Source organism: Dasypus novemcinctus, chromosome 26, assembly GCF_030445035.2.
Source record: "Dasypus novemcinctus isolate mDasNov1 chromosome 26, mDasNov1.1.hap2, whole genome shotgun sequence".
NCBI classification, from domain to species: Eukaryota; Metazoa; Chordata; class Mammalia; order Cingulata; family Dasypodidae; genus Dasypus; species Dasypus novemcinctus.
Genome location: NC_080698.1, coordinates 19,029,977 through 19,050,520, shown reverse-complemented (window position 1 = coordinate 19,050,520; position 20,544 = coordinate 19,029,977). Strand labels below are relative to the sequence as shown.

General features: G+C 47.4%; 1 protein-coding gene across 6 annotated transcripts in view; it reads right to left on the bottom strand.

Moving 5' to 3' along the window:
* Positions 1-20,544, bottom strand: part of FLNB (filamin B) — a 141,231-nt gene that overhangs the window by 86,025 nt on the left and 34,662 nt on the right. For all 6 annotated transcript variants that reach the window (XM_004450707.5, XM_004450702.5, XM_004450703.5 and 3 more), the window contains exon 2: positions 1,524-1,772. In XM_004450707.5, coding sequence (XP_004450764.1) covers positions 1,524-1,772 — 249 coding nt within the window. The remainder of the gene's footprint in view (positions 1-1,523; positions 1,773-20,544) is intronic.

Sequence of the window (20,544 nt, the reverse complement as noted above, 5' to 3'; positions counted from 1 at the left end):
ATTAAAGGAAACCACGTGCTTAAACTAAACCTTGAAGTAACATAGGTAGGACTAATTCACTTGGTCTCTTAATTCACAAAATGGTTTCTTCCAAAAATGTTAGTGAATCGAGTACTAAAAGGGCAAAAGTATCAAAGACATGAGTATGCCAGGTGGAAGCTATCCAGTATTAGCTTGAGACTTCTTCAGGCTGCTTTGATTAAGATAAGGATTATGTGTTCCTTACAGGTTTGGTAAAAATACATAAATAAATGAATAATGCCTGTAAATCCATTTTTGGGGCCCAGTACCTTTTGGCAAGAGAGATTTTTTCAATCATATTTGGATATATCTAAAAAGACTAGACTACCAGCCTGTATGATTCAAATATCTACTTCCTTAAAGGCGAAAATTTAGAATCCTCTTAAAAACCTTTGTATGCACAAGATGTATAGGACTGGGATAAAAAACTCCAGTTACACTAGGAAGAGCTATCCTAAAACGTGTCTTTAGATGAAAGCAAGGACGAGGACCCTGAGAAATGAACTAATAAAGGACTCTGAGTTATTATGCCTGAATAACACCAGCTTATAGGCTCTCTCAAGAAAGAATAAAGCAGGTATAGCTTGGTGGCTGAGCACCTGCTTTGCATGTACAAGGTCCCAGGTTCAATCCCCAGTACCTCCTTGAGAAAAAAAAGAAACAATAAGGCAGCAGTCTTCCTGCCCTATCCAATCAATACTACCCAGTTCTGCTTTGAACATGTTGAGAACCTTCTTTGTAAAATACTAAGTCTTCCTTGTACAATACTAATGTGCCTAGCACATACACAGCACTCAGTAAATGGCAACTGTAATTATTAGAATACTTTTTAAATTAAAAACAATTTTGGGGAAGTGCCTAAAAACACAGGCTCTGGTTTTTCTATTGAGGGTGTACCAGCAAACTCTACCCACCAATCTAAACCCTCCAGTAAGGATAATTACTACCTTACTGTGCTCTCAACCATTTGGAATAGAAGAACCCATCAAGGGTGGAAACGGCTCCAACTGGATCACCACCAAGCACTATTTCACAGCATTGTGGAAAGAAAAGGGCAGAAAAAACCATATATAGTCAAACCCATGGTTAATAAAAATGGGTACTTTCCACTCAATGGAAGTTTTTAGATTTTCATGCCAAGCCACCTAACAGGGCTACATGTTCCTGCCAAAGCCAGTAGGAAGCAGGGCACAAACTGTGGAAGAAGCAGAACTGTGGAGCTGGGATGCTGCTCTAAGCAGCTACATTTAGAATTTGAATATATAATTGAATTTAGTTCTCAAACAAGTCTGGATACACCTGCAGGCCTGCCACTGGAAGGGTAAACAGAGCCATTTTTAGTTCAATTAGCTATCTTACATTACAGTGGGCTAAAACCAGGAGAAAAACCATCAAATCAACAACAAAACTGAATTTCCCCCACTGAAATGGAGGCTCAGGGCCCAAGTAACAGCTCATATCCCCATCCCACAGAAATGGTTTAGCCAGCCATGGGCACTCACCTGGAGCACAGCTATCTACCAGGGCTCCCAGGGCTTTGCCGTCTTGCCAGTTCTGGTTAAAGTTGGTGATGGGCAAGTAGGGGATCTTGTTCTGAATCCATCCCAGCAGCCTCTGCTTTGGTGTCTGCTTCTTGGCATCATCGTCCCCTTCATCCTCCCACACGGGCATGGAGATGGAGTAGTGGAGGATCAGTGTCCACACCAAGCCCAAGATGAGCTTCAGGTTCCCATCCACGATGGCTTTGCTGTCTGGGAGGAGAGGCACAGGCTTGGTCATGCTTTTGGGTCATACAAGTGTGAATCATGCTCTTTGTAAAAAATAAATTAAGTTCTCATCAGATAGACAACCCTAAAGAGATATTTAAGGAAGGATATAATGTCTGCGATTTGCTTCAGAATACTTGGGATGAGAATAGATGAAATAAGGTTGGTAAAATGCTGATAATCGTAGTAACAGGGTCATTGTTATGTGAGGACGCACTATACTATTATCTCTATTTTTTTGTGTTTATGCTTAAATTTTTCCATAATAAAAATGGTTTGAAATTTAAAGACTCACTTAAAAAAAACGACAGACAACCCAATTTAAAAATGGGCGAAAGACTTGACTAGAGAGAAGCAGACGTGGCTCAAGTGACTGGGCTTCCGTCTCATATGGAGGGCCCCGGATTCGATTTCTGGGGCCTCCTGGTGAAAAGCTAGCCTACATGCTGTGGAAAGCTGGCACAACAAGGTGATACAACAAAAAGAGACACAGAGGAGAGACAGTGAGAGACACAACAAACCAGGGAGCTGAGGTCGCTCAGGTGATTGAGCACTTCTTTCCCATGTGGGAATGTCCCAGAACGGTTCCCAGTGCCTCCTAAAGAGAAGACCAGAAGACAAGACAAACAGACACAGAAGAATGTGCAGCGAATGAACACAGAGAGCAGACAGCAAGCGCAAGCAGCGAGGGTGAGGGTGCGCTGGGGGGGGCAGGAGGGGGGGGAATAAATAAATAAATCTTTTTTTTTTTTAAAGACTTGACTAGACATTTCTCCCAAGAAGATATACACATGGCCTTCAAGCACATGAAAAGATGCTCAACATCATTAGCCATCAGGGAAATGCGAATCAAAACCACAATGATGGGAAGCAGATGTGACTCAAGCAACTGGGCTCCCGCCTACCATACGGGAGGTCTCGGGTTCAGTTCTCGGTGCCTCCTGGAGGAGGTGTGCTGGCACAACAGCCAGGCACAGCAAACTGACAATGCAACAAAGAGACACAAAGAGGAAAGACAATGAGAGACACAAACCAGGGAATTGAGGTATCTCATGCATTTAAGCGCCTCTCCCACTTGGGAAGTCCCAGGTTTGGTTTCCAGTGCCTCCTAAAGAGAAGACGAGCAGACACAGAGAGCACACAGCGAATGGACACAGACAGCTGACAGTGAGTGCAAACAACAAGGGGGATGGGGATAAATTAATTAATTAAACTACAGTGAGATACCATTTCACACTCACTAAGATGCCTATAATTTTTTTTTTAAAGAAAGATCCAGATAATATCAAGTGTTTCAAGGTTGGCAAGGACACAGAAAAACTGAAACCCTTGTATATTACTGGTAGGAATGAAAAATGCTGTAGCCATTATGGAAAAAAAGTTGGGCAGGTCCGCAAAAAGTTAAACACAGAACTGCCATATGACCAGCTATTCTACTCCTCAGTATTTACTCCGGATAACTGAAGACAAACAAGTACTTGTATATACATGTTCCCAGCAGCACCTCTCACAACAGACTAAGGTGGAAACAACCCAAATGTCCATCAACATATAAATGGATAGAGTGGAATATTATTCCTCCATAGAAAGGTATTAAGTACTGATACATGCTACAACATGGATGAATCTTGGAAACATGGTAAGTGAAAGAAGATAAACACAAAAGGTCATATATTACATGATTCTGTTTTTATTAAATATTCAGAATAGGAAGTTCATGACAGAAAGCAGGTTATTGCTTTGCCAGGGGCTGGGGAAGAGAAAAGAATGGGAAATGAACTGCCTAAGGGGTATGGGTTTGTTTTGTTTTTTGTTTTTTTAGGGGGGGGGGGGGAGATGAAATGTTTTGGAACTAGGCAGAAGCGGTGGTTGGACAACATTGTGAATGTGCTAAATGCCAATGAGCTCCACACTTTAAGATGGTTAATTGCAACTTACATGAATTTTACCTCAATAAAAAAAAATTAAAGAAGCCATTTCTAGAAATATCGACAGTAAAAGGGGTGGTTGCATCCCAGGGATAACCACTTTTCAGCATGTAGTATAGTCTACCACAGTGTGTGAGTGTGTGTGTTTTGCTGCTCTGGATTTATATTATGCTAGACAATTGACCTTGAAATTTTTCTTTTCACTCACCATTATATTCTTGGCATCTTTACCCTACAAAAAGCTGCTTCTGTTTAGACTCCATCTATAGGTTTGAGAGGCCAGTTCTCCCTCAAATCTCATCAGCCCTAGGCATAATCAATCATTTTCATCTTTGCTACTCTGATGAGTCAGTAACTCATTAGAAGAAGCCATTAGGAGTCCAGCCAGTCCAACTAGGCAAGTGACTGGCCAGAGTCGTGGCCCTTCTCCCGTCCTCCCCCTGCTTAAGAAACACAATTCTAGGAAACTTGCTGCCACTGGATTCTACCATCCACTCCCCTTGGCTTCTCTGCAGCTCTTTGTCCTCTTTCCAGGATCTCTCTTGATTTCTCTGTGTACACCCCTCCACCACCACCAAATTTCCCCCCAATCCTACTAGGTCCCCAAGCCAAAAATGAGAAAACCCTCTTGGACTCCTCCTTCACACAATGTATCACTTCTCTACCTACCTAAATGGGCAAATCCCTTTCTATACCCTCCCAATAATATGCGGCCCTTCCCCCTCCCTCTGAGGCCCTGACAACAATGACATTGAATCCACTCTTCACATAATCCCAGAAGCAACTTTATAGTCGGGTACCTCTGTGCTTTCAAACTCACCAATGCCCCCCACTGCTCACGGTGAAACTCCTTCAGAACCCTACACAACCTTCACCAGTCTAATTTTCACCTTATCTCACACACCCCCAATATGCCACATGCCAGGCTCTACTCCTGGTTCCTGGACCACATCTCACTTTGAAACCCTTGGGCCTTTGCATTTGCTCTTTATTCCCTTTGTTTGAAAGACCCTTCACTCCACCCCCTTGTGGGCTCATCATTCTAGAGCCAGGTCTAATGGTTGGTGCAGCCTCACTGCCACCAGCATTTGTGCAAATGTCCAGGGTCCTCTCCCTTCTCTGCCTCCCACCCCTACTCCAGGGCTGTGGGGTCCTGTTGGGGAGTAACTTCTTCAGCTTGAAGTTCCCGCCACTCAGTCCCACCCACCCAACAGGAACCTCCACAATTTTGGTTAAGCACACACCAGATTGCACTTCATGAAACCCAACTGCAACCACATGAAAGCTAAATTTGCACGCTGGTAAGGAGTAGATGGCGTGCCACGCACAACTGAAAGGGTGGGGCTTCTATAAAAATTAACCTGATTACCATTACAGCTCTTGCAACAAAGACCCTCTTTAAAAGCTCACACCCAAACCCACAGAACTCAAAGGTAATTTCACAGTTGTAGATTCAGTCATAAGAACGCTCGATCTTCTGAAACTGGACAAAATAACGATTATCATCAACAGGTTGGTAAGACAAACTAAATGCTAACAATCCTCACCCAAAGTTAAGGTGCCTGGGGATTTTCTATGTACTGACCTATATAAATAATAACTTTTAAACAGGACTGTAACTTGTGGGGCCCAGTGAAAAGTGAAAATGTAGGGTTCCTTGTGCAAATAGCATTGAGAATTTCAAGATGGTGGGGCATTAAACCAAGGCCAGGGCTCTTCTGAGAACAGAGCTTTCTGCCACGCACAGGGTGCATGGCCAAGACGTTGGTCCTGCTTTCAAGGTCCTGTGGTCAATAAAGTAGAAGTCTGCATAAAAACTCTGGACCCCACTTAGAACTCGGACATTCGAGGAATCCATCCCACTGAACTGTACATTTTTCCAGGTATCAGTCTTTGGCCTTGACTGACCTTTTGGGACTAGATGTCCTGTTAGGAGAATGTTTTGAATGTGCTGCTGATTAGAGAGTTACAGATCATGAGAAGTTCCAGGTCAAACGTTTTCCCATGCTGGTTTCCTTTATTCAAGCTAAAGGGAGAAGAGCAGTCTTCAAAAGAGTGGGTGGGGGAGGAGGAAAGGAAATGAAGTGTGCGTATGCTTATCATTAGCAGGGTAATGGGGGTGGCACAGATTTTTTACACCGTTAGGATTTGAAAATCTCAAACAGACATGGGCATCAGTCTGCAAAGCTGAAACTGTTCTGAGTTATGTGTTAAATGCTCTTCAAAAGCAAACTTGCAGATTTAGTTCATAAATCAAAACATGAAACCAGTTTGTTCTATTTTTACCCAACCTACTCATGTTGGTCTAAAGGAGTGAGACATGAGTCTTCAAAAAAAAATTTTTTTTTAAACTGGGGAGGAAATATGACCCAGCTAAGTCTGAGCCAAATTTAAGAAAAACACAATGCCCAGAACTTCTGTTTCCAATGAAATCAAGGTGGGTGTCCAAACGGGAAAGCCCCCATTACGGTCTCATTGGAACAAATGATGCCTTCGTTCTGCTGTTCTGGGCGGCTGGAGGCAAAGCAGTTCTCATTCCAAGTGATTTTGACAGGTGAAGGTTCAATTCTTAACCAAACTCTTGGAACAATAAAAAGATGGCAACTTGCCCAAAAGGCCTCCCCAGTTCCCATCCACATGAAAGAGGAGCCTCCCCCACGCGCTGAAAATGAAATGCTACACAGCGTCGCACTGTCAACATCTGATCATCACAGCAGATTACAGGGCTTTCAGGCTTGACTATGCTCCGCGATGTTTATGCCAAGTGTAAACATGGAGCAGAAATATAAAAAAGAGGAAAAGGCCAGATGAGCCAGAATCGTCTCCGGCGGAATTCCAGGATGTTAAGAGCGGCTGAGGGCCTCTTTCAGGAATAAGGCCGCGCCCGCCGCGCCTGCACAGCCACCTAGGATCTGCTTAGCTGGCGGTGGGCTGGGATCTGGCCACCCGCTTCTCCTCCGGGAATCCAGCCAGTCGCACTGCTCGTGGAACTGGTCCGGGCTGCGGACAACAATGACCCTCAAACCACATACAGTGTCTGGAACTAATTAAAATTATCCAGGGTTGCTTGTAAGTGAGGGTGGTGGCTTAATAGCTAGAAAGTTAATATAAGCTACTGCACATTCTAGGATGGAAAATGTTCGTGTCGTTTCTGTACATCCGTTCTCGAGTCCTGGTCAAGCAGCTTTCTGGAAGGGGCACATGAACGTGGGTGGAAACCAGCTACTTTCAGGCAATCCTCCGAAACTGGCTATATCGTGGAAGCATCTCTCCTTTGCAGAGAAGCTTCCCAGATCCCAGGGAGGTGGTGATCTTTCAAGTCTCTCTACCCACATCAGGAGGGGACCAGGGTCTGTCCCGGGGAGTTCGGGACGCCAGTCCAGGGACCTTCCTTACGGCTGTTACCAATTAACCAGGTGGCAGGGACGGTGGAGGTGCCTGGGCAGACACTATTCTGAACTTCAGCCCTTCTGGGTAAGGACAACGGTTATCCTTGGGCCGTACTGCAGCTGGGTCGGAAACAGCAGACGAGACTCCTCGGCAATCAGCAGAGGTAGGTGTTTCTGCAGACCCACTACTAGTGCGTTTGGAGACCCTCATGCTGGGGACCAAGCACCACACACTCTGCTCCATGCCCTCTCACCTCTGTTACCCTGGGAGAGGCAGTGTTGCCCAGTGGTTACGCGCACAGGCTCTGCACCCACGGAGCTCCACCGCGCGTGTGACTCTGAACAAGGCATCTCCCCTCGCATCGAGCCCCTCACAGGGCTCTTGGGAGGAGCAGGTGGGTAAGAATCTGCCAAGAGTGGAGCACAGTGCCTGGCATGCAGAAGGTGCTTAATAAGTCCCTCCCTCCCCTCGCTCACTCATTCCTAATATGTGAGTGCCTGCAATGTGCCAAACACTCCTCCACAGAGCCAGAAGCCTACGAGTTATTATAATCCAAGTGCTGCGAGCAAGCAGGAAACAAAGGGGAGGAAAACACCTTGTGAATTAACAAGCGGATGAAATGTTAAATGTGTCGCTTCTTGGAGCCAAGCAATTTGTTAGGAGGGACGGACCTCAACATCCAGAGGTCCCCGCTTCCCCGTTCCAAGGGGAGGCTGACCCACCACCCCATGAGGAACATGGGCATGTGAGGTTTACGTGGTGGGGCCTCAGAGCTAGGCGGGTGAGGAGACCCCCGTGGCCTGAGAACATCAGAGAGGAACCGCAAATCGCCCAGATCCTACCGATAATTTATCAGACCTTCCTGAAAGAAAATCCGGTGCCAAGGGCAGCCCACAAGGGCCAGGGAATCTGCGCCCTCCTCGGCATTCCTGACCTCACCTGCCCCCTGCCCACCGGATCCCTGGCTCAGCCCGCTTTGCCTGGAACTCTCTTCTACATCCGACTCTGCCCACCTAGAACAGACCCCGTGTTAAACGGCCCTGCAGGGCCACATGGCCTCGTTCTGTGCACCAACCACGACCCCAGCGACATCGTCTTCGTGTCGGCCGCTGCGCGGCGTCAGGGCCGTGGAATCGGGAGCCGGGCGGGTTTGGCTCCCCGCTGTCCCTACAGCCCAGCACACTTGACCCTCTGGGGGACAGGCCGCCACCCGCTCGGCTCCCGCCCCCCTCGTTCCCCCACACACAGCCTTTTCGGGGAGAACTCCAAACTGCGGCAGGCTGCAGCCCCGGCAAGGAGCTCGGCACCCGGCACACGGGGCAGGCGGGAGGAGCTCGCCAAGGCGCAAGGCCAGGGGTGGCGGCCTCGGCTCCGCCACCCGCCGGCCATCGGGCTCCTCGCACCTCAGTTTCTTCATCTGAGACGGCGCCCAAGCAGAAGCCGTGCGCGGGACTGCTGGGAAGACCAGAGGAGCTAACCATCTCCCGCACTCAACGTGGACCCCCGGGGCCAGTCGAGTCTCACGAAATGCTAGGATTGTTACCATTTTCCTCACCCCTACTGACTTGGGAATGCTTTTATCAGTCTTTGAGACCAAGCAGACAAAAGTGGGAAGGAAAAGCGAAAGCCTGGCAGTTGGCGGTGACACCTACATGTGCCCCGGGGCTTCGGGGCAGCCTGCCAGGGTCCCCCACGTAACCCCACGCGGCAAGGTGAGGCCGGCTTTGAGCACTCTCCACCCTGCTTTCCTTCCCAGCCTGAACCGGCCACGGCTGAACGGCAGGCCTCAGTCGACCAAAGAAGACGGCGCCCCCTGACTCCAAGGAGGCAGGCTAGCACTCTGCTCAGTTGCTCCCTTAAAACCAGCCTGGGTGGCTCCCACCCGAGGCCATTTGGAAATGAACCATTTCCATCAGCTGCCCCGCCCAGGGCCACGTGTCTGGCAGGTGATGGGCTGTGCACTTTGGCTCTATTCCCAGCCTCTCACATCTCGAAGGCCTGAGTTTAGGTCACGGGGGGCTTCCAGGTGCTCCAGAGACCCCTGCGCAGAATGAACGAGGCCGGGCTGGCTTCCCCCCTAAACCTTGAACCGACAACCCGGCTCCGTGTGGGATACAGGCCGAGATTTAATCAGATGACTCCTGCCTCCGGTGACCAAAGCATGTCTGTGGTGAAGGCCACTCACTGGCCACGAAAATCCTTCCTCCCCTTCTTCTAGCATGTGGCTTCCAGCTGGACGGCACTTCCCAGCCTCCCTGGCAGGTCAACAGTGCTGTGTGTCTCGCCAATGGACGGTGAGCAGATGGAAGCGTCCCAGCTGCCCCGCTGCGACCTGAGGTCCAGAGTATCCTCCACACACTCCTTCCCCTGCTGTTGGCCAAGCCTCGGGCATCGCCGTCACCATGCATTGACCTGCTGCCCTAGGACAGGCCAGAGCAAGGTGAGGGAAGGAAGCTGGCCCCAGAATAGGTGCCCCACCAAACTGGAGACAGGAAAAACATTTTTTTTTTTTTACAATTTTTAAGCCACTGTGTTTTGTTTTGTTTTTTAATCTCTTTTACTGTTACAGCAGTTTAACTATATAATGAAGATGTTCTAGTCCTTGGAAAACCTGAAGCTACACTTACACAGGCCTATTTCAATTCGTTAAGATAAAATACAGACCACGATAAAAGAGAGGAAGAATGGGGTACTGTGGTCAGCTGGATTTCCAATTTTTCTTCCTCCTTATGAACTACTCAAATATCACAAAAGCCCTGCTGAATTACCTACCAATCTTTACACATCAATGTGGCAAGGTTCAGATACAAAGAGTTCATTTGGAAAGCCTTTTAAAGTTAGTAATTTTTAAAGAGATGATACAATAGGCCAGGGGTAGCAAATGCTGCTGGCACACGAGATGAAAACTTTTTCACTGTGTTGAGACGGATTCTGAGGCTGCACGTGGATTCAGTAAGAAAGACCACTAAAATTACCAATGTCTGCCAAGGCACAGGGAGTAGAAGCTCAGCAAGGAAGATTACTATGCAGATTAGCAATGCCTGCCCTGGGCATGGCATGGGGGAGTGATGGCTGGCATTTCCTCTGCAATGGAATTTAGTAAACATGCCCAAATCCCTGCTTTCTACTATAGGCCGGTAACACATTCCTTATGCATAACCTCAGACTTCACATTTTCTTCTTTGCCAACTATTCCTTCTGTTTTCTCTTAGCTGTTGGACAATTTTTGCCTGACATGGTTAGAACAAATCATTTTACAAATACCTTCCTTTTATTTCGGTGCAGCGTTTGGTAGACTTTTAGGTCACAGCTCCTACGTTGGTCTGCTCCATGATTTACCCCAAACACCTTATTTTTTGGTTAAGAGCTCTCATGCTACTTAATAGCCTCATTTCCATCGCCCAGTGGGCTTTCTTTGCAATGCCGCTTTTAGAAAGTTTCTATCCCTTCAAGAATGACTTCCTATCCAACAACAAAGCAACACTAGGTTAAATGAGATGGCTACACTAAAGGGCCTAGACTATAGTGAGTATCCTCCCACTATTATTAGAAATCCCTGAAAAGGAAGAATAACCCAAAGGAGGAGGAAAAGGAAAGACTCTCCAAAACGCTCAGTGCAGCACATTCTAAACAGGGTTTCTGACCCCGAAGCTGCAGGTTCCCGCGCAGACTCATCCCGTTGTCACGTGGTTCTCCTGGGCGACTGGTCCCCAAGGACTCCTGCACAGGAGAGCAAGGGTTAGGACCCCGAGACAGGCCCCCGGGGGCGCGGGTGCAGGCTCGGCGTGGTGGGGCCTCTCGCCCGCTCCCGGCTCGGGCCACACTGCTCGTCCTGCGCCAAAATAATCAACGCGGGCTGTAAAGGGGCGACATCCCGACCTTCTGCCTGCGGCACAGCCAAGAGCTTGTCAGGTGACGAGGCCACCTCACCTGAAGCGCCACTCGCTCCCCTGAAGCCGATCCAGGCCCCCCACCCGGGGCCCGGGAAAGGGGTCGGAGGGGCCCCGCGTGGGGAGGACTCCCGAGCGCCTGGTCCCTTACGTCCAGCAGCCAAACCAGGACGGCAGCTCTCTGCCAGCCTCCTCGGGGCCTGGGGGGACGTGCAGCGCCTCAGCAGACCCTCGCGTCGTCCCGGTGGAGGTGGCTTTTGCACGTAATCCCATTTTACAGGCGAGAAGGCAGAGCCCCACAGAGGCGAGGCCCCTCGACATAGTGGCAGAGCCTGGGCTTAAATCCGGTTTTCTCTGGCCTCTCACCCTCACACTGCTCGGAATACACACGATCTCACACAGCTCGAGGAGATAAGTCCAGTTATCACTCTCATTTACCCATGAGGACACAGCACAGGGAAGTGACTCACTCACAGTCACACAGCTAGGAAGCAGCTGCTTTGGGAGGTGAACCAGGCTTTTCTGATCCCCAGGCAGGGCAGGGCCCCTGAACTTCTACCTGCTCGTTTTCTCACCATCCCTAGACGCCAAAGCTCTAGGAGAAAAGCTCGGCAGCCAGGCGGCACGGCTAGTGACGGCATAAGGCATAGGAGGGGCAGGCTAGGATAAGAGCTGGATTCTGGCCCCCTTGACTCAACCCTGACTTACTCAGCCTCCACTACACCCCAGGGGCAGGGTAGCTCTAGAATGATCCTGGCCTGTCCCTGTGCCGGAGGGGTCCGCCATGCATCCCCCACTGCACGGCACACCAACCATCAACTTGGGGGAGTCGGGGAAGATGCAGCTCTACCCTTACTTGCCCAAACCTACTAATTTGGGTTTTCCCTGGAAAACAGAAACTGAGTCACTTATATATCTAAAAGCTCAATTTGTTCTGCTCATCTGTTCTTGTGTCCAGTCAATATTTCCCAAGTGCCTACTGAGAGCCAGGCTCTGTGCTGGACACAAATTTTACTGTCCAGTAAGAAAATAAGTTAAATTGGCTTTAAAATACCCCTCCAAGGGATGACAACATTGTTATCATGAAAAACTGGAGTCTCCAGAGGGCAAGACATTTTAAGGGAAAAAAAGGAAAAGGAAAAATACTTTCTGCCTTTTGTCCCTCATGCTAGGCTATGTTTCCTGATATTTTTGGTTTGGGTTTGATTGTTTTATTTTGTTTTGGTTTGGGCCATCCTATTATTCAATTAGGAGTGAAAGTTGAAAACAAAAATCATGTCTAGGATAGGTATTCATGCTTCAACTGTAAACTTGTACAAGTTGAGCCCTGTTACAAAATCAGATCAAGGTGGCTTCCTTGGTTTGAAAGGGGAGAGATCAGTTTGCATCCCCCCCCACTCCCCATAACTCAATCTTACAACCCATATGAGCCTGCTCTAGAAATGGCAGCCTGCCCAAAGCTTGTGAAGTCATAAAAGGAACAAAACTCCAAATTTAAAGTCTTGAATAGGAACCAAGCTGAGGGAAATTCCAAATAATTTATAACTGCTGGCTCTCACCATCTCCAAAAGAAAGAAGATGAAGTTGGAGAAAAGGAAATTCTCAGAGGACCGATCGTGCAGGCACTTTCTCTGCTTTACCTATATTAACACTGTTTTCAGGTGTTTAGCACAGTGGAAGACTCCAATTTGCATGCCCCATGACACACCTTTTCAATCCACAATCACAAGATGAGCCCTCTGAAGGCATGTCCCACCCAAGTACAACCAAGTTCCCTGCAAAGAAGGGACTGGAATTCCCCACCAACAAAATCCACAAGTAAATAATTGGGCACCGGGATGGGATCCAACCACTCAAACAAAAGGTAGCTCACTCAAATAATGAGTTCAACTGAAATCCGGGGCCAAGTAACCCATGGGCAGGTGACACTAACCCAGTCAAGGGTTAGAAAAGCCTGGTTCACCTCCCAGCTGCAGCTACTTCCTAGCTGGGTGACATGTGGCTAAGTCACTTGCTGTGCTTGGTATTCTCCCTGACGGCTCATCTCCTCTAGAGTTATGAGATAACGTAGTGAGGCGGGCAGCATGATGCCAGGTGAGGGTTTCATAATACTAGCAAGTACTAGACAACTATTATTACTGCTATTAACATAAGCACGCATACGTCTGGGGACTGACAGCGCACTGTTAGCATTGCTAACCAGATTCAATGCCATTCAATTCTGGTTCAAGACTGTGCAGAGCCAGTTGCCCCAGAACTCAATCCTCCAACACAAGCATTCCATGTGCTAGCAACCGCAAGAGCCGCCGGCCCATGAGGGACCTGAGATTAAGACTGATAGAATCAAGATGTTCTTGGCAATGCGAGTTGCTGAATGAACCGGCAGTTTGCTCAAATGTGCAGGCCACCCCATCTCCTCCAGCAGATTCTTGAGAAGTCTGCAGGGGCCAGGCCAGGCCACTGCTGCTGACAGAAAATTAAAAGCAACGTTAAAAATTCAATTCAAAGCACCAAGTATTCAAGAAAGTTCCCTAATGTTTTGTTGTTGTTTTTCCTAAAGGCGACGGTGGAGAGGTGAAGGGAGGGGATCTCCGGAGGAGAACTTTTCATACGGAAGTTGATATGGAGCAAAAGTGGGTTCTTTTTCCGGTTGCATCTTTAAGGCCAATTGCTGAGGTACTGGGGTTTCAAAGAGAGAAAGAGTTGTATTAGTTGCACAAGCAATGGAGCACAGTGGCCTTTTGGCCCAAAACTGCCTCCCTGAACTGCAGAAATTCTAATATTTTATAACATCAGGGTGCTAATGAAAAATTGGGTGGAGCTAGACACAGCTTCCTTCATTAATAAGCTGGGGGTGGGCCCCAAACCAGGAGGAGTTACAAAGTTACAATCATTTTCAGAGCTCTCAGTTCTGGGATAGGAAAGGTCAGAGTAGAGGTCAGTCCTAAGGTTTTCCATAGGGGTATTAAACAGAGGTGGAGTGGTTTCCATCCCAACAGCAAGCCTGCACCAGGGTGAGCTCAATCTAGAATTACCATCACAATAGGAAGCCACACAAGGGTGAGGGGGTTTTTATCAAATGATAAGCAATGTATATAGCAGGTTCCCTTTGGATTGAGAGGCTGGGGGTGGCTGAATGCATAAACTATCTCTGGAACAGACCAGAAATTGTCAATCAACAGTACAGCTGCTTCTGGGTAGAAGTGCAGGGATGGGGGTGGGGACAGGGAGGAGTGGGAGGGAGCTTGCCTTTCAACTTTATTTTTATTATTATTTTTCCTAATCTGGTTGTGTCGCCTGCCGTCTTTTTGGTACATCGCTTTGCCACAGTGTGCGGGCTTTGCACGTCTCCACGCAGGTCTAGGATGCGTGTTTTTTTTTTTCTTTTTTAAAAGATTTATTTTTTATTTATTTCTCCTCCCTCCCCCCGCCCCCAAGTTGTCTGCTTTCTGTGTCCATTCCCTGTATGATCTTCTGTGTCTGCTTCTATTCTTGTCAGAGGCACCAGGAATCTGTGTCTCTTTTTTTGTGTGTGTCTTCTTGCTGCGTCAGCTCTCTGTGTGGGCGGCACCATTCCTGGGCAGGCTGCACTTTCTTTCACGCTGGGCGGCTTTCCTCACGGGTGCACTCCTTGCGCGTGGGGCTCCCCTACGCGGGGGACACCCCTGCGTGGCAGGGCACTCCTTGCGCGCATCAGCACTGCACATGGTCCAGCTCACCACATGGGTCAGGAGGCCTTGGGTTTGAACCCTGGACCTCCCATGTGGTAGGCAGATGCCCTATTCATTGGGCCAAATCTGCTTCCCTTTTTTTTCTTTTTACCAGGAGGTCCCAGGGATCGAACCCAAGTCCTCTGTATGGTAAATGGGAGCTCAACTGCTTGAGCCACAGCCGCGTCCCCCTTTCAACTTCTTATACAGCAAATAAGGAATGTTACTATTAACAGATGAATACATGGAGACCTTGGGGGGGTGGGGGGACAGTTACCAGGTTGTTTTAATGGTGATCTTCTATCTTTACGCAGCTTTCAGACTGGCCATTCAAACGCCATCCCATCTCTCAGCCAGACATAGCCATCCTGAGCAAGCCTTTGAAATGGCCTTTGCAATTTCCAAACGGAGCAATGGAAAATGTGGAAGACTGAAATGCAAGACGATGGAGTTATCTGGCTGCCTCTGGGCATGTTTTCAGGCTAACAAAAAAATCAACCACCTAACTTCCAGATCCCTGTTACTTGCCTTCCCTGGTAGCCCCAGCACCTCCTCCCAAGCTGCAGGGGCCCAATCTCAGGTAGGCATGAAACCAGGGGCCTGGCCCAACACAATTAACCCACTTAGCTGCCTTATATGTTACCAGGTTAGCCCCATTTTCCAGATTAAAAAGCAGATAAGGTAAACCCAAAGTCCCATAATTTATAAGTGGTGGTGCTGGGAATTGAACCCAGGCCACCGGAATCCGCGGTTGACTGTTGGCCACTCCTCCCTAGAGCCCACGACCTGGACACAATGGAAAGAGGCCCATATATGGACGTGATGGAATTAAAGAGGCTCTAAGAACTGTCAAAAGCCAAGGAGAAAAGAATGCTGAGAATTACACATCATCTTCCTAAAAGAGATTTATCGTTGTGTCCCCTGAACTCTGTCCCATAATAAACGGCATGGCAGGAAGATAAACGGGCCAAGGACACAGCCAAGTTAGCCTTGCTGCTAAGAAGGAACACATTCTAACATTCCTGAGGCACACCGTGCAATGCGGGGCAAGCCAACAACACACGACAGAAATCCACGGCATCACCCCAACCACCAGCTGCTGCCCTTACCGAGAACCTGCATTCCAAGGCCAGATCCCTTTCCAGCCAATTCTGCAGCCCAAGAGCCCAGGGCTGGAGTCGACAGCTGCCTCCTGCCTCAGCTAGAACACCAGTGCCAGCATCTAAATCTCAGAGCCGCTCTGCCTACGCTTGGTTTCGAGGAACATTTAAGCATGTCGCTCAAACCATCCCTTTCAACTCTGGCCCTCACCTCTTACCACTGGGCCGTTTGATTTGCCTCCAATCAATTCACATTTTCTTTCATCCTCAGCTAAGCAATTATGCCTGTGAAATCACAGGTTTGATGCCCTTGTTGCTTTTTTTTAATACTTGTGAAAACAATAATTTTTTATAATTCTTAAATGTAGGTTGTGTCACGCCTAATAATCTTTTTTTTAGGAGGTACCAGAGATTGAACCCAGGACCTTGTACATGGGAGGTAGGAACTCAACCAAAGAGCTACATCCACTCCCCAACAGGAGCTGGTTGTTTTGTTTTTAGTAGGTACTGGGAATCGAACCCAGGACCTCATACATAGAAAGAAGGTGCTCCCCCTAATAATATTTTGAATACTACATTTAGAAAAGACTGCTCTCTAGCTGCCTGGTTTTCCTCCATAAAAGGGTTTCTATGGTCAAATAAGCTAGAGGCACACTAAACTGAACAATTTTTCCATTGCTGCAGAATTCTTCAGTCTTTAATATGCAAACGTATCCTGGCAATGTCCAAGAGACACCTAGGGTCCCACACAGCATTTGCCAACTTTACTGGACTAGGGAATTTTTATGAAATATTATCTCAAAGGCTACTAACGTTCTCCAGAAGAAAATTCAGGTAATTCTACTCTAGACTGCCATTCAGATCCTCTACAAACACTTCTGAACACTTTCACAGATCGGGAGATTCTATTTTATAAAATGGGTAGCTGTGGGGGTGAGGGAGCCAGGCCAGAGAAAGAAAAGGAAGAAGACAGCAAATAAAAAACCCGAGGCTTTCTCTAATCTACAGCTGTTTCCATGGCAGTGATTAAGAAACTAGAACCTTGCTACCTGCAATCAACGATAACACCAGGCTCTCAAAACGTTGTTCCTCATTAAGGGCCACTTGTGCACACCGCTTCACCACAGTGTTTATGAAATGCTGGTGATAACCAACTCACTTAACAAACCACATCAAGAAACAGCTTATTGTCCCTGTGTAAACAAACTAATTCTTAAACAGGGGCAACAATCTAGAGGAATTCAGGCCAAAACCAGCCTCCTTCTAATATCAAAATCTTCAAATGCAGACAATTTTGCTGCCAAGTGCAGAAGACGTAGGACCTGACAATCTGGACCCCTGCTAAGTCAACTGTTCTGATGTGGGCAATTAGAATATCAAGTTATTATGAACAAGGGACACTTCAGAACCTTCACTTGAGTGCCACTTAGCTCTATTATTTGCATAACTGAAACTCATCCAGGTAGCGTCCCTAGTACTACTCACAGGCAAAATGCTCACCAGGAGAACAAGAGCCACAATAAGCCTTGCAGCCTGAGTGTGGATTCAGTCCACTCTCTGAACCTCCTGCAGGGCTGGATCCAAGCCTCAGCTCTAACCAACTGTCATGTAAGTAAGTACCCGAGAGGCAGGGCGCAGGCTCTGTCTTTGGCACCACTGTGAGCCCAGTACCACTGTGATCCCGTCACAGAGGGAAAGGAAGAAAAGGAAAGGGAGGCAGGACGGGCAAGAGAGGGAACTAAGAACAACCAACTACCACCACAAATCACCCAACCAGTAGCCAACCACCAAACCAGCCCTCACGCAGTCAACCAACTATCAAGCCAACTGTGAAAACCTGATAGGACCCCACCCTTGACTCCCCTTTCCCACCAGATCCACGCGCTCTGCCAAGCCTGCTGCTACCTCCAAGGCCCTCCCCAGTCCAGGGCCCCCTTACTGGCCACTCCACCGAAGCCTGGCCCCAGCAGGGCCACCTCACAACCCTCGGCATAGCTCCTTCTCAGGGACCTACAAGACTGTTGGAAGCCTGGACAGGAGCAGGCAGGGGGGAAACTTCAATTTTCAGATCAGAAGTTCCCGAGTAGGCATGATGGTTACCAAGAAATCCTAGTCATTTATAAATTAAATGAATTGGTCATAGCCAAATAATAAAACACAAATAAGAACAAATAAAAGCAAAACTATTTTTTTAAACAATAACCAACAAAACATTCCCATCCTAGGGAATCTTGCTACATTCTCCAGTAGAGTGGCAAGAATCTCTCAAGTACACAGACAGGGCCTAATTAAAAAAAAAAAAAAAAAAATAGACGAATACGCCAAGCAATCAATTTTTTTTTTTTCCAGAAGTTCTGGAGAATGAACCCAGGACCTTGTACATGGGAAGTAGGCGCTCAACCACTGAGCTACATCCTCTGCGCAGGCCCTTGTACTTAAGAATCTTATTCTTGCAAAATTGAAACCTAGCCTAATAATATCTATTGCCTAAGAGTTACCTCCTGAAAACCTCCTTGTTACTCAAATGTGGACTCTCTCTAAGCCAAACTCAGCAAATAAACTCACTACACTCCCACCCCCACCCCACAATGAGCTTTCCTGGCACTGACGGATTAATACCAAGCACCAACAAGCAATGCCCTTAGAAAAAGACCTTTCTAAGGCCAAAGGGGGAAACTTGAAATACACAAGAATTTTATAGATAAGAGATATCCAAGTGAGTTGGGAGGTCATTCCAGAGGTTACATTTAGGCACATCAAGTGGATCTCACTAACTGCCACAGTAAATAAAGCCTCAAACAGGGCGCTCCCAAGGGCTCTAGAGACCTCTGGACCCTTGGGCAAGGCACACAACCCCAAGGAAGCAGCACCAGTCAGTGGGCCTCACCTTGGAATAAATGATAACCTTATTTCCCATTGTAACAGACTCATTAATTTCCCCACACATGATTCTTCTACCCTTTTATTTGAGCCTATCAGCAGAACTATACCAATTAAATATAGGTCCCAGAGACTTAAATCTTCCATCTGTCACATGCCAGTTGAGCCCTGACTCTCAGCAGAGTTGCAGTCATCACCAACTCTCCAGTTCATCGGACTCGCGAGGACAACAAGATGATGATGATGGACAAGCCCCATCCCAAGAAGCAAAGAGCATCTACAACTGCAGGAAAACAGTTCCTTTCATCTGCTCCGTAAGATCTACACTAATATAAGATGTTATCAAAAGGGGAAAATGTGAGAGGGGGAGGAGGTAGGGTATATGGGAATACCCTATAGTTTTGTGTGTGTGTGTTTTTTATTAAATTGTCCTTTTTTTTTTAAAGATACATAGATCACAAAATATGTTACATTAAAAAATATAAAATACACCCCCAACCCTATAGATTTGATATAAGTTTTCAGTAATCTAACACTTCCTTTAAAATAAAGTTTTTAAAAAGGGGGAAAAAATCTTTTTTATAAACCTATCAAACTGTTTCACAGCAATACACACAAACAGGGCACACTTGCTTTTTTTTTTTTTTTTACGTGGGAGAGGTAGGTGTGTTTTATTGTATTGGATAGGCCAGGCTAGGGCCTATGAACAGGACAAAGTCTGAACTCCTCGGCAGGGCCACAAAGCCCCTGGCGCCTGGTCTCTGCCCGTCTCCACGGCTGCCGGCAGCCCCGTCCTCTCCACACCTCTCCTCTGGGCTCCAGCCTGGCAGGGCAGCCTGCTCCGGCCCCACCTTTCTACATAAAGGCCCTCCTCACCCTCACCCACCTCTCACCCTCTGGCCGTTTGAGAGCCGTCCTTCAAAATTCAGCCTCCCAGGCCCACACCCCTGTACCTACACACCTACGCCCTGCCCTCTGGCACCTGCTTTAGGATGACGAGGGTGGGACTTCCCAGGAGATCTACCATGAAGCTTAAAGGCCAGGACAGGGAGAAAGCAGGGCCTCTCCCCAGCAAGACCAACTGCCCCGCGTCTCATGTCCAAGGGTCTAAGTCAGGGGCTCTTGTTGGGGGAAAGGGCCCTCAAACAAGAAAAAAGTTACGTCTTTATTCTTATTAACCTCTGTAAATTTAGCATTTCTTTCCACTCTAACTGGAGACCATAAAACAAGGTTGCACTAATAGCACTTGTGGCTTTATTGCCAACAGAAATAAGATATTTTCCCTTCACATTATATTGCTGCAGAGATCTTGAAATATCCTTTATGCTCATCACAACTTCAAAATCATGCAGTTAATAGGCTCGCCACTAGATCTTTAACATGTTGACCCAGAAGAGCACTGTATCTAAATACTTGTTTCTGATAACTGTATTTCAATATCATTGATTTCCTTTGTAACCCCATGCATAGTACTTTTGTTTTTAGGAGGTACAGGGGATTGAACCTGTGACCTGGTACATGGGAAGCAGGAGCTCAAGCACTGTGCTAAACCGCTCCCCCATGCAGTATTTTTACACATTTAAACATCTTCTGAAAAAGAGTCCACTGTCTTCAGACAGCCAAAGGGATACAAGCCACACGTAGAAAATTAAGAACTCTGGCTCCTATTAATAATTTTTAGAACCAAGAAGTGAAAGAAGTTGAGCGATGGAAGATTTGTTAAATGGCCACCAATTAATGGGACCATCCGAGCCAGGTAAGGCCTCGGTATCTCTCACAGGGAGCCCTGGAGGTCACTGTGAGCATCCGTCTCCCACCCCACCAGATCACCCACCACCACGCAAGTTATTCTCTTAAGC